Genomic DNA, 15,213 nt, shown 5'->3' with positions numbered 1-15,213 from the left:
CACACAGACTGACGCTGAGCGAAGCCTTACGCTCAGGGACGTACGCTCGTTCCCTTAGAGACAAGAATGCGAATAGATTAGAAGAACGAAGACGCTTTCTTCGACCAGGATGTTTAATAGTACATTCTGCTTTATTTCATCCCAGAGCGGAAGTGAAAGCCGTCTGCTCTACAGTATTGAAAGCAATTGAAAGTGCAACGTGGGTTTAGGGAGCGTATGGTTAAAGAGCAGCGGCTCCAATTACTAATTTTAAAGTGTGTGCCGTAATGAATTTGATATATTTTAACGTGCCACAAGAGTCTTCTTTCCTGCACAGTTTTTCTGTTTAAATGAAAGCCTTACTTTATGTCAGGTACTGAGAAAAGTGGCTGTAGAAACACACACACACACACACACACAGGTTTTATTCTACTTTTAGGAAGTTTCAGATCTCTCTCTCTCATTCTCTCTCTCTCAACCATATCTGAAACTTCTTAAAAGTAGAAGAAAATCAGTCTAAAAGGAATGAATGAAAAAGATACTTTAAAATCATACTTTTGAATCTATTAATCTAAGTATTGCATATTGAGAAACTATAGCTGAGAATATTGCAAATCAGAAATTGACTTTCCTTAAGAGTGAGATTCCCTCACACTTTTAACCTCTTCTTATATGACCACTTGTGCTTCATGTTTCTTTTTGTTAAGAGTTATTTTAAATGAATGAAAGCTAATTAATCCTTACTTCTGAATAAACATGCTAGCAATAGATCTATGCTGGCATCATTTTTTAAATTATTTAATTAAAATGCAAATAAAATTGAGAACCTATGGATATCAAAGATTTAAAATTAATTAAAACAATATTTGTAAAGCTATGAATTAAAAAGAATATAAAAATTAACATTGAAATATGTATGTATGTATGTATGTATGTATGTATGTATGTATGTATGTATATTTAGTGTCACAACCCCTGGTAAGCCCCAATTATGGGAGGAAGCTAACAGCTTCCATTATCTGTCAATCGGCTCGTCACAAGAATCCATCACGACAGAAACCCAATATTTTTACTGTTGCGCGCGCGCGCGCACACACACACACACACCACACACACACACACACACACACACACACATATATATATATATCACCCAACCAGCTTTCACGCCTAAAGCAGAACTAAAACTCAGTATCCTGGTTTCTCAATTCGTATCATGCACGGCATCAGAAACTGATCATTGATAGCAACTGAACCACAAACTAGACAACAACTTCTTAGCATAATCTATGTGCTAATCCAGTTACTCTCAGATCACAATTTCTCATCTACTACATGCTGTCCATGTAAATGTTTGGGGGCGGGGGTGGATGACAAAAGTAGCATTGGGTCTATGAAATGCAAGTTCCACCTTTTTAGACAAGTGTTATGAAATATGAAAGGAGCAGAGCTTATTGTTTGATTATGCTGTCCTCTATATACTATCAAATGTCTTTGTTCTGCCCTAGCCCAACATGGTATGTTTGAGATGTGTTGGACTTCAACTTCCATCATTTCACCTCAACCTGTGTCATGTTCTCAACAAATTCTCATCAAGAGCCAGTTTGGTTTAGTGGTTGGCCATGAAAATCTGCTGGAATACCTTGGACCAGTCATTCTCAGCTCAACCCATCTCATAGGATTGTTGTTGTGGGGAAAATAGGAGAAAGAAGTTGTGTTAGATATGTTTGCCATCTTGAGTTATTTGTAAAAATAATAAGGTCAGGAAAAAAATAAAATTGGAATGAAATTTTAGATGAAATACCATATGGATAGTTTTTGGCCCTGTATTACCAGATTTTTATTAATGATATGATTTGATATCATTTGCAGATGATATCAAAGCCTATGAATAGTTAATGCTGCAGAAGAAAGGAAAAAAGTACAAGTTTTTTTAGATAAATAGGCTGAAAACAAAGGTATATCCTAAGGTTTGAGAAATCAAATGCACTGGGGATCTCTAGCCTTGAATTGATACTAACAGAATAACAGAGTTGGAAGGGACCTTGGCGATCTTCTAGTTAGTGCAGTGGTAGTCAACCTGGCCCCTACCGCCCACTAGTGGGCGTTCCAGCTGAAGCAGGAAATACTTGTGACAAACATCTTGGAATAGTAGTTGACATATAAATACAAATATGAATTTAAATTAGCTATGGCATGTGGCTGTAAAACAAAGCAATCCAATTTTAACCTGTATCAACAGAAGCAGATAGAGGGTAAATGAAGGGGAATAAAGTTCCACTATATTCTGCATTGATCAGAGAGAGTCCTCTCATGTAGTGCATTCAGTTCTGGCACTATATCTTAAGAAGCTTTCAAAAAAAATTGGAACAAGTTCAGAAAAGGGCAGTGAGGATGAACATAGAATCTGCAATAGAATTTAGGAACTCCATGTATTGGCCTTGCAAAGAGGAAGCTGAGAAATGGCCATGTAACACTTTTCCCGTGCATAGGAGGTTACAAAGAAGGTAAACACCTATCATTCCAGTTGGCTTTAAGTTACAAGTATTTCCATTTTACATTAACCAGTTCATTTTACATTAACTCCTTTCCCATCTTGGTGCACACTAGAACACTAGCTGAGTAAAAACTGACTTGCCAGATCGAAAGAAGCTGTTAAGGCAACAGTCGCACAAATCCAATATGGAACAAGTCATATAGAATACGGAATATTTTCCTTCTGCGTAAACGGTATTTCGGATTTTCCTCCCGCCACACGAAAATATTAACAGCGAGTATGGTACCAGGCAGCACTCTCGTTTCTGCAGCCGAAGTCATCCCGGGGAATTTTCCTAGCCCGGCTGTGCTCAGTTCTCCGAAGCAGCAGAGACTTTTAAGACTCGTTTGGAGCCCAGTTCTCCCTCTCCCGGTAACGTGCAGCAGCTGTCAAGAGGTACCCGTTTAAGAGGAGGGCGAGAAAGCTGCATCTGGCTACAGGGGTCCCCAAACTTGGCACCTTTAAGACTTGTGGACTTCAACTCCCAGAATTCTCCAGCCAGCATATCTGGCTGGAGAATTCTGGGAGTTGCAGTCCACAAGTCTTAAAGTTGCCAAGTTTGAAGACCTCTGGGCTATGTGTTGCAAGGAGGCTAGGAAGCTGGGAGCGAGGCCGAAGCTCTGGCGAGCCCGTGTGGCCGCTTCCTTACCGCCGCTAGGGGAGGGGCGCCTGAGGAGAGAAACCGAGCGCACGCTGGTATTCAGACTCCCGGGAGACAAAGGCGCCGGGAGCTTTTCTTCAGAGGTGCCTGGCGCGCTGGGGATGCTGCTTGGCTAGTAAAGGATCCCGGAGAAAAGTACGTGCTGTTGCGCGGTGCCAGACTTTGGTGGATCCCAATATTCCTCCTTAACTCAAGACAGGAAAGTGAAGTGTGGAAAAACATTGGCCTCAGAGGAAAGGTTTTAATTCCCTCCTTGCGGGGCAGTTGGTTTGGGTGTGTGGGTCTGTGCCTCCGGCTTTCATCGAGATAGGAAAACATTGCTTTTGCTTTACTTATGGTTCCACGTCTTCAAACTTTTTATTTTTCAATACTCGATTAAAAAAACGGTGGTTTATCCATTGCTTTAAAACCAGACTTTCCAGACAGGATATGGAGGTTGTCTTCTTTTTCTTTAGTGCCTTGCTTTTAGCATGTTTTGACGTGAATTCTAACCCAGTCTGTTAGAATTACCCCCCTTTAATATAACGGGAGCTGCTTCCCTTTATCCTATACTTATCCCTTTATCAGATGGTTATGCTGCATAAAAACAAACAAACATTCAGCAGAGGCATTTGCTTTATGAAGACTCCTGAAATTTTTGGTTTCCCCTCAAGTCTTCAGGTAAGAGAATATGAATAGGCAGCTATCTTTCAGGGTATGAAATGCTCGTCTTAGACTTCCTTTTGTTTGGAGAAAGCAAATAAAAGGAAATCAAGGGTAATTGGTACTTCCAACATCAGATATAAGTAAAATAACCACCTCTGTCCCCATAGTAATGATTAAAGGAGAGGGAAGCTATTACCCACAAAACATTTGTGCTGAACTTGAGATTTAAACCAATTTAAAATTGTACAAACACAATTAGTGTTAATGCTCTTGGTAACGTAATTCCCAGAGAGTAAACATTAGTTTTGCAAAGAACTATTGTTAGCTATTTGCGCTGATAAGTGTTTAGTTTCCTATACTGTTTTCAACATGTTATGAATACACATGTACTTTGTTTTTCTTCTATGAGTTTTGAGATGAATTTTAACTGAAAGGTACTTTACTACCCTAGAATACAGCAGAATTTTCAGACAACTACTGCGATGGGAGCAGTTAGGATTTCCAATAATAGAAAAAAATTGGCAGGAAATGTATTATTTTTCTGATGTTACATTTTAGAAGTATGTTGAAATATTTTGGGAAAAGAAAGCAAAAGTCATGCTTCAGCCCAGAAGCTAATAAAACTATTTTAATTCTGACTTGAAAGGACAAGACAGCATTCTGTTGAAAAGCAAAGCCTAAATCCATTTGTCTCTCATGTTTAACTGGAGAAGACGATTAAGTGTTACTTTTGTGGAGACATTGCTGTTAGGCATGGAGTGTGAATGTATGTGCAGATACCTGTTCCTTTGCCAGTCCCAAACAGTTTTGTGAACTCATAAAATTTGCCTTGTCCGGTTTCTCCTTTAGTTCCATATTGCCATTTAATATATGGTTAGGTTTTTCTTTCCTTTTTTGTATAGTTTTATCTGTTGATTATTTTCCGTCGGTCTCTTCTTTAATATTGCAATTTTGGAATATTATATACTTCAACATTGACATTTAATGTTCTGTTAAGAGTTTATTATGTTTTCAATTGATCAGATTAATGGTCCACTTTCCTCAGCTTTATCACAACAGAAGCCAAGTCTGGATGCTTCAGATCTCTTTTTTAAGAAGTAGTAGATACAAGTCAGGGGTGGGTTTCTCACCCCGTTCCAACCGGTTCGGTTGGAACGGGGCCAGCAGCGTCCTCGTGCACATGCGCGGTGCACGCATGCGTACTAGCGTCTATGCAATGCTCCAGCTGCTCCTGGAGGATCGCGCAGGCGCTGTATGCATCCTGCGCATGCGTGGAAGTACAGAACTCGTCAAAAACGGGTAAGGAGCGCTGGCGGGCGGGTGGGCCCTTCGCCGTTCCCGGAAGTTACTTACTTCCGGGTTCGCCGACCAACCGGTTCGCAGGGACCGCTGTGAACCGGTTGAAACCCACCCCTGATACAAGTCCTCCTTGGCATATGACCATAATTGAGTCCAGAATTACAGTTGCAAATTGTGTTGGTTGTAAGTGGATCATCATGTGACTGCACCTGATTTTATGACCTTCACTGCAGTGTTGTTAAATTAATGTCAGTTCTTAAGTGAACATTGTTTGCAATAGGCTTTTTTTTTGCCAAAAACCTGAAGTAAATGTTAATTTCCCATTTAAAAATAATAATAAATTCTGGTCATGTGACTGCTGGACATTGCAAACAGCTGTAAATATGGACTGGTTGCTAAGCATCCAAAATGTGATCATATGACTATGGGGGCGGGGCCCCTCAGAACTCCAAATTGGGGTCATGAGGGAAGTCTATTGTAATTTTGAATGGTCACTAAGTGAAGAGTTATTGGTCAAGAACTATCTCTTGTCCCATCACCTAGAGGACACTAGATTAAGGGCAATTTGTAAAATTCTGTACATTTGAGCTACCTTGTGCGTTTCTACTCAGAGACTAATTTGTATATAGATAATCAGAAATAAAGCTCAACTTGAAGGAGACTATTTTAATTTTATCTAAATTTACACCTAAGAATCTAAACTTCAAAACTATGGAAACACATACCTTTTAGAACATGGGGTCTAATTTTTTGGCCTGCCTGGGATGAATTGAGTGAAGAGGAGTTGTCTTGGACCAAATATAAAATATATAATATCATTTGTTTATATATTGTACATGTATGTATGTATGGTTATTTAGCTATCTGTTTTTGCTAAAAATCATGTAATAATGTTACATGTGGGCCATGGTTTGGACATGCCTGTTTATAGAATGTGCCTTAGTTCTGCATGACCCTTACTTTGCTTTTCTTAGATTTTTAGGAGAAAAAAAGAAATAGCCAGCAGCTGGAAACTGGAATAAGAGATAAATGATAGTCTGTGGTTTGGCCCTAAAACATTGAAATAAGTGTGTGATAAGCATCTCTGTGGTAGAAATGCTTATTCAGGCATTCTTAATATGCCTTCTAGCATTAGCACGGCTGCTGTATGGCCAAGAATGCTTTTGAGTCAACCTTTTTTTTCCTATCAGATGGAAATCTGCTTGAATAAGCTTTGAGAATTTTGGGGGCTATGGACTGATGGGTTTTCTATTTTTTTACTCATGTTTTTCTTGGTTATATTTCTGGAAAGTAATAGTTATATTACAAATTAAAGGAAACTGATACTTCAATCCTAAAAAGCTTTGGAGTAGAAGACTCCTTTGTTTTTTTAAAAAAAGAATTGATCTGTTTAGGATCTCTTCTGTTACAACACAATTTATGCAGTGTTGTGAATTTGGACTGAGTTGCCCCAATCTAAAATAACAGAACATCCCAAAGATCAGCAAATTGACCACAAGTGGGAGTTTCTCATGACAGCATATAAGAGACCAGCTCCCATTATTTCAGTTAAAATAATAGTAAATTCTTTTGTATTAATTCCCCTATATTTGCCTCCCCATCCAATCTCTTATTTCCCTCTTGTTTGAGCTATGACACAGTTGGATTTGTAATTCACATTTGTTCAACCATTGATTTATTTACTGGGGACAGGACAGGCAGCCTTGCACATTTATACATTCCTCCATTCAGCACAATGTCTGACCAAAATCTCCTCAATAAAGGATTACTCAGAAGAGATGGCTTCTGTGAAGGGGCCACTGGATCAACATCCCTTCTTTGGGGGAGGGTTTCAACTTTAAGCAAAATCTTCTCTCTTCACTGAGGCTATTTTTGTTAGTGTTTAAGTTGAACATTGTGAATATGTTTTCTGCGTTTTATTTATATATACCATTATAATCTGAATTAATTCTCATCTGTGAACTGGTGAATATTTTTATCTGTTGTGTCACTTATATTCCATAGTTTACAATCTTTTATTTACAGCTTCAAAAGATTTTAAGATATAATGACAGAGAAAGTGAAGGGGGACCCCAGTGACTGAATTTGTACATTATCTTTCCCCCAAATTCACCTTTATAGATTAATATGCATTAGCCCATCCACCAGCTAAAAAGTATTACTGTAATTTATTTCTGTAACATGCAGCAGTGGAAGCCAATAAAGTTGTATTAATGCAGGAAGATTGCTAGAGGCTGACCAAGAGAAGGAAAAATAGCTGAGTGACAAAGTGCAATTTTGTATGCAAAAGCTTCCATGCTGGCACCTAGGACTCGTATGAAGCCATGATAAAGTTTTGTCAGTCCTTGTAGACACAATATTGAGTTAGATCAACCAATGATCTGACTTGGTGTAAGGCAATTCCTTATGTTTATATGAATTTCATTAGTGTTTGAGCACATTCATGCAGTTTAATTCAGGTCCAGATTCAATTTAGTTTACTTTATTTTATTGTCATTGCACCTCATACAATGAAATTAAATGCCATCTTCAGTGTACTTTATAATTATAAAAATGAAACACAAACTTCACATTCTATACAATTGAATTGAAAACTGATATTGCATTAATATTGCACTATACAGTAGAATTCAATATAGTTACTGCCTTGGGATAAAAACTGTTTTTCAGCCTATTTGTCCTTGTTTTCATTATCCTGTACTGTCTGCCAGATGTAATAGTTAAAAAAAAAGGGTGCCCAGGATGCGATGGGTCTTTAAGAATTTTTTGAACTTTCTTAAGGCAGCAGGACTATAAAGCTCTTCCAAAGAGCTTTATAGTCCTGCTGCCTTTATCTGCCACTGTGCAATTGGCAAACCATACACAGGTGCAGTAAGTTAAAATACTCTTTATGGTGCAGCGGTAGAAGGTCACCAGCAGTTTTTTCATTCAGTTGTTGTTTCCTGAGAAGTCTCAGGTAGTATAATCTCTGCTGGGCCCTTTTGACCAGTGCTGCAATGTGACCGCCCCAAGTCAGGTCCTCTTTTATGATAACACCCAGAAATTTAAAATTGGCCATTTGCTACATTTGGTCTCCATTGATAAGCAAGGGCTGGATGTCTGATCTATTCCTTCTATAGTCCACTATAAGCTCCTTGATCTTATTGGTGTTAAGGACCAAGTTATTGTCGCCACACCACGAAAGCAACCGGTCCACCTCATCTCGGTCCCACCACTGTTGTATCATCTGCAAATTTAATAATTATTATTATTGTGAGTGGGAATGCACTGCAATCATGCACATAAAGGGTATAGAGTAAAGGACTCAACACGCAACTCTGTGGTGTAATTAATTGCTGAAAATATTTGGTCTACTACTTAATTTATTTTTTAATTTGTCATTAGTTGAGAGATTGCAAGAGGTTGAGTAGTGAGTAGATATGAAAGATATGAAGTAGATATGAAACAGATATGAAGTAGATATGAATCTTGAGTAGATTCATGAGGCTGAATTCAGTTCTGAGAAAGTAATTTTCCAAGTTAAGGTTATAACAATTATGCAACACTTGTTTCTTATAGAGATTAATCTCTGACTTCAGGGGAATACTATTACCTGTAACTAAAGACAAACTCAGTGAAATGTGTAATTTCGCAATGGAAATGAAAAATAGAATTATGTTTAAGTTCTTGGTATTACTGGGAGGTTTTGACCCATCATATTTGTAGGTCATAAAGTTTGGAAGGTTGTTTTGAAGAGAAAAGAAAAATGTATGAGAAACCTTTAAAATCTTTAACTGGAGTTTCATAGTATTGCACAATGTACGTGTTGACTGAAGCTATTTGTACATTGTTACATTTCAATCATATTGCTTAAGAACATCAAGTAACCCACTCCTTAATAACCCACTCCTCCTAGATTGTGTGCTAAATACTATGGGATGGGTGAGGAAGAGAACAGATACACCTCTCAGCTCAAGGATGTGTATGACAGCTGTGATACCACGGGCACTGGGTATTTGGACAAGGAGCAGCTGACTGAGTTGTGCCACAAACTACATCTGAAAAGAGAGCTCCCCTTACTTCTGGAAACACTTTTGGGGAATAATCACTTTGCCAGAGTAAGTAACTGCAAGACTTTCAAGGAGCTGTAAATAATTGTCTTTTTTATGTCTGTCCTTTTCTAATTTGTGGCCTGGCAAGCTGTCCTCTTGAATTGACTGAGATGTTTAACCCCATACATTGGTGTCATCAAAAGACTGCTGCAAGCAGAAGTAAACTTAATATTTCCAATATGTCTATGGTGATCCCTTAAGTCATAGCTGGCGTAAGTAGTATAGTTAGCTATAAAACATAGAACATAGCTGGTGTAAGTAGTAAACATTGGTACTGCAACTCAAAAGGACTTTAATTATCAGAAGAGAAGAAAAATGCAAAGTATATTAAAATTACAGAATACTCTATAGTGTAAAGGTATAATCCAGGATTAGCCCAAATTAGTTTTGCCATAGATCCTCTTGTAAGACTGTGGTTTATATATTCGTTTTGAACAGGTCTACTGAAAATAAGATTGGGTTTATCGCTGCATTGTTTTGCTTCTTGTTAGCTTACTTTCTTCTCCCATGTGGTGTTACACATACTCCCAGGTTTGGCTTACAGTCACTCACTTAGAAACTTACAGCCTATTGAAGGACAGAGATTTGTAAGCCCTCTTTACATTCTACTCGGGTTCTCCAGATGGGTACACCTAGAGCAGACATGACTCTCTGGTCAACAATTGGGAAATAATTAAGGATACACACATATCATTTCCAACCAAAGACTTGAAGCTCTTTGGAATACATGAATTCACCCAGCAAATTTAAAGCACCTGCAAAACTTTACTGGTTACAATATACTCTCTCTCTCTCTCTCTCTCTCTCTCTCTCTCTCTCACACACACACACACACACACACACACACACACACACACACACACACAGAGAGAGAGGGAGGGAGGCAGGCAGGCAGGCAGGCAGGCAGGCAGGCAGGCAGGCTGCTAGTACTAACTAGATGAAGAGAAGCTTCCATGTCTGGGCAAAAAAAAATGACCTAAGTAGTAGGCAGCTTCAGGACCCCTTATATCCCCAAAGGGATTCCCCCCCCCCCAATATGCTCAGGCCCAGCTTCCTTTTTTTGCTTCAGTTGACATTTTTTCTTTTGTTTCCTTAACTTGTTTCTTTCTTATCTTGCCCCCTGAAGAGATCTTCTGGTGGGATTCCTGGTTTTTTTGACACTTCTGCTTAAGTGCCTGCTTCATCTTTAGATTATGGCAGCTTCATCCTAGTCTCACAGCAGTGAGGAAAAAAAAGAGTTTTCATTCTGCTCAAGACAATTGAACAATGTTTTTCTTCCTATCTCTTACTAGGTTAATTTTGAAGAGTTTAAGGAAGGTTTTGTGACCATATTATCTTCGACTATCAGTCTTGGCCTTTCAGATGATGAGACCAGCTATCTGGAGCCAGGTGAATGAATAATGAGATGCATGAAATTGTTTTGGATTGTGGGATCCTTGGTGCACTCTGAGTTTGGTGGTTTTCTTGCAGACTTGTCATTACCAAACTAGGTAATCACTGCTAGGTTACTTACCTACTTTAGTAATCAAACGTCTGCAAGAAAACTACCAAGCTCATAAAGCACCAAGGGCCTCACAATTTAATCCTGAGCTACAAATATTCCCTTTCTATCTTGTTTTAGATTTTCTGCTTTAAATTTGGCTGTGTTATAGATTAGCCACCAATCGATGTATCTTATTATGATTTGCTACCTGATGGATTACTAATGAAACATAGTTAGCAAAGATTACTTATTGAGTTTGTCTGTACTGATTGATTTCAGGAAATGATAAAAAGTAAGCTTTTGTGCATTTAAACCAGTTGTCTTTCTATAATGAAATTCCCAGAGATAAGAACATAATAGTTGTTGTTTTGTCAATATACATTTCTCAAGTTCATGAACAATAAGTTTAAATGGTTTCCTCTATGTTCTTTCATATACGTTAGCTAATACAAAGTTTATGTGTGTAAATGGGATATTATCAAGGGGACTGGTGGCATACCCTTCTAATTATTTGTATATTCTACCTTTTCTTTGAGATGTCAGGGCAACTTATCTGGGTCTCCCCTATTTTATCTCACAATAACTCCTGTCAGGTAGATCACACTGATAATGAAAGATTAGTACATAATGATCCACTGAGATCCATGGTTGAATAGAGATCTGAACCTGGGTCTCCGTAATCCTATTACAACAGTTACCAGTATATTTATTGATTTCAACATTTACTTATTTTCTATGTTTTCTACTATTTTAGCATAACAGATATAAGAAAGTAAACTTACAAGTTACACCTGAAAGAAAAAAGAAGTATAATTTGAGACATCAAAAGGGCACTGTTGAAAGATGTGAAACCCTTGAAACTGCAACTGTGAATGAGTTATGACAATAGTGGAAAAACTGAACAATTCTTGGGGCAATGGTGCTAAAATTGGCAAAAAAGAAAGAAAAGAAAAATGTTAGATCAGATCCAAATGCCTACCTACCTTAGTGAATTAGATGGCTTTGGGAAGTTTCCTGAGTGGATTAGCTTTAAGTTCTTAAATGTACCTTGTGACATCCTCTCAATTGTGCTCACCAGCTCTGGGCATAGTTCCATGGTGAATGTTTTGAGTGAAAACTTCGACTACTACCAGTATTAAATAGCATGTATAAGTAGTTTACAATCAACATAGTGGGCCTCAACAGCTCAAGTTTTTGAATTCATAATTTGTTGGTGATGTTTTTAAAATCTTTATTTGGGATCAAAAAGAAGGTTCACAGGAGGGGACATATATTACTGCTTGTATTAGAACTGAAAGTATTTCCAATTTAGTTATTCCAGGTGAGACTCAGCTCAAGTATATCACTGGGGCCAAAGGGTATAGTTGCCGGACAAGGCCAGAACTTGAAAATGCCATGTTGGAAACCCCCAAATATTTACAAGAGGAGCAGAACAATATAAATGTAAAAAGTCAGCTCAGACATTCAACTTCTTTGGAAAGTGTGGAGGTATTTAAAGACCAATCTTCAAACTATTTGAAATGGATGTGTTACATTTTACTATCACTCATGTTGTGTTGTAATGGTTCCTTTTGTTACATTTGTACCTTGGACTTGACGAAATAGCCATCTCAGTCTCTGGAATTCTTCTGTATCCTGATTTCTTCCAGATGCTCAGGAGTGCCCGAAACCTGGCTGGTATTCAGAAGCAAAGTCATGGCTCTTTAGAGTCAAATTTGATGTTTCCTAATATGACAGCCTCTATAAAACTGAGTTATATAGATAGTCCTTTCTTAATGATTGCTCTGTCAGTGACCATTGGATAGTATGATAGTTCTGCAAAATAAATTTACAACGAGTCCTTGCATTTAATGACCACCACAGCATTCAATCTTAAGGAGGGTCACTTCTCCAACACATTGTCAAATTGCCCTATAATTGTATCTTATGTTAGCCACTGGAAAAAGTCAGATGTCTGCGGGAAGCATAGTTAATTTGAAGTTGTATTGGCAGCTTTACACAATCTTCACCCTTGTTTTGTCTTTTCTTGTTTTTCTACCCTTCATTCTGGCTATTGGACTGAATCTATGGAACATTAAATTCGGTTCTCTTTTTTAGAGTCTCAAATCAGATGAAGAGGCTGAAAACTCAAAAGAAGAACAACAGCAGACCTTTGAAGGCCAAGGTGGGGTTCAGCAAGAGAATGTGTAGCAAACATTGAAACATGTTTTTTTATTGCTTCTTTTCTTGAATTTCCACTTTTGCCATCCAATTCAGTAGATGAGCTCAGGGTAAAGTTCTACTGGAAAGGCAGAGTATATTCCTTGCAGACAAAGCTTCTCTGATTCAAATTCTGCTCTTCAACCCCAGCCATAAGAATGGATAAGGTAAACTTATAGACTGAATCCATGGAAGGCAATCCAAGCTAGTTTCTTATCTTAGAGCCTTTCTGCACATCTGAACTCATATTCTTAGAGAAGAAAAAAATCTCAGAAAGAAATTACAGTAGCTCCTCTTCCTCAACCATTTTCTTAAGTACTGCCACAGGTGCTACAGCCTAGCTTTAAAATAGCTTCCCTTGTCAGTGGGGGCCATTTTAAAGTCTCACTGTGTATAAACTCCGAAATTGCACATCTACGGGGATGTTCTTTCACTCACTTTGGACACTGTTCCCACTCACTGTAGGCTAATCCTCAGGCTAAAATAGTTTCCCTATTGCCTAGCTTGATACTTATTAGTCCATTTTCCTCTGGACTCTGGGAAAAGATCATAGGATCTATATTTTACATGTAGTTTGGGAAGCTGGATTATTAAGGTAGTGATAGACAGATTAGCAAAAAATTGAATTGCATTTGCAGCGTTCTGAACTATGGGGTTTTCTAATGAATTAGTACAGAGTTCCCCAACCTCTTTGGCTTTGTGGACCGACAGGCGGAGGGGAAGAGGATGGTTCTGTGGGAGAGGTGGGTAAGCACGTGTGCACAAGTGGGGATGTGTGCGCGCATGCCTGCGCTCTCCCACCACTTCTGTGGCCAGTTCTGAAAGGCTCAAGGCCTGGTAGTGGGCCACGGCCTGGTGGTTGGGGACCTCTGAATTAGTATATAAAAAGGAAATCTACAATCATTATCCTCCACATTTTTCTCTAATATAATAGTTTTGAGTTTGGCTTCATTTAGTGGGCATAATTATTTCACATAAAATCCCAAAGAAACTCTATTCTTTCTTTGCATTTTTGATATTCTTTCGTAGCTCTTTTAATGTCCTTTGTTTCTCTGATGCAGTTTTATGTAATACAAAATATGTATGCTGAATTGCTCCAGAGACTTTAGGAAAGGCAAAATACTGGGCAGCCATCTTCTATTCACCTTCATCCACCTACATCTCTCCAAAGGTGGACAAAACCAACTCCTTAACAACCTTAACAGCATTCATTTTACATTTTTGAAAAAAGCATTAAGGAAATTTTTGTAATAAAGCCTTGATTCAGTGTAGATTCTGGTTTACTCTGTCTTGGTGGATTTCTCTTATATCCATATTTAGAATTAAATAGGAGCAGGAAGAGAGTGGAGATAAAAGAATCTGTTTCTGATTTTTTGAGTATTACTGAAAAAATAAAACTGAAAGATATATCTACTTAATAATGTATTTAAGTAATATCTGTGTTATATAATATAAAAATGTAAAATATTTTCCATGGATAATAGAAATGCCAAATTAAGGGTTTGGAGAAAAATTGAAAATAGAATATAAATTTAATTTGATTTCGGCTTGAGGATTTATATAACATGTGGTCTTTGATAAGGACAACAGAGTAATTAGTAGTACAGCTCTTGCTAATGTAAAGAGTAATCTTTTGTAGGTCAAATGTGCACCTGGGAGGATAACCTCATCGACAATCCTAGAGAAGGATTGTCTACCTCGTGTTTGAACACAACTGAAAATCAGATCAGGGTTACTTGGGAAGATCTTGGCATTGGAAATAATGGATACCTCAACAAACAAGAGCTGGATGCTGTTTGTAAGAACATTGGACTCAAAGAGATGGAAAAAGAGGTGAGTTAAACTTGACTTTTGGAAATTCTCATCTCAGAAAGTCTACTTGATGACTGAATGTGAACATGGTGGCTACATATGGAATATTCAGCATTTTGGCAAGGCCTCAGCTGTACAAAGTATTCTTTCTGCACTGTTTTAGCAATTGTAATTATTGCCTCCCAATAGTACATCAGTATTTTAAATAAACCTGAAGAAGCTTTATATATGCTATATTTATATCTTGCCGGTTTGCAAGCTGCTATTTTCCTCCTGTATTTTATTCTCACAGCTTCCTTCTACAGTGGAAAGGCTGGAAGGAAGAGCAATGATTTATGATCATCCAATCATTTTCATAGTCAAATCAGGATTGTAATCTAGGTTACATTGGGAGTGGGAAACTGTCTGGATTATCCCTATTTTAGCAAAAAGCTACTTTAAAGTCATGGAATGGTGCTTTGGAGAAGGATAGCCTTTCCCTCTGAAAGTCTTACATCTTAGTCTTTCT

At 38.0% G+C, this 15,213-nt stretch overlaps 1 protein-coding gene across 1 annotated transcript in view; it reads left to right on the top strand.

Moving 5' to 3' along the window:
- Positions 1-3,203: 3,203 nt before the first annotated feature.
- Positions 3,204-15,213, top strand: part of NINL (ninein like) — a 34,453-nt gene continuing 22,443 nt past the window's right edge. The window contains 6 exon segments of the mRNA XM_087717592.1: positions 3,204-3,311; positions 9,016-9,217; positions 10,504-10,600; positions 12,007-12,182; positions 12,792-12,858; positions 14,533-14,726. Coding sequence (XP_087573718.1) covers positions 9,038-9,217; positions 10,504-10,600; positions 12,007-12,182; positions 12,792-12,858; positions 14,533-14,726 — 714 coding nt within the window. The 5' untranslated portion in view covers positions 3,204-3,311; positions 9,016-9,037.

Source organism: Thamnophis sirtalis, unplaced genomic scaffold (assembly GCF_051295495.1).
Source record: "Thamnophis sirtalis isolate CommonGarterSnake01/CBP01778 unplaced genomic scaffold, rThaSir2_p1.2 scaffold_6, whole genome shotgun sequence".
NCBI classification, from domain to species: domain Eukaryota; kingdom Metazoa; phylum Chordata; class Lepidosauria; order Squamata; family Natricidae; genus Thamnophis; species Thamnophis sirtalis.
Note: the sequence above shows the minus strand (reverse complement) of the source record. Positions and strands in the feature narration are given on the sequence as shown.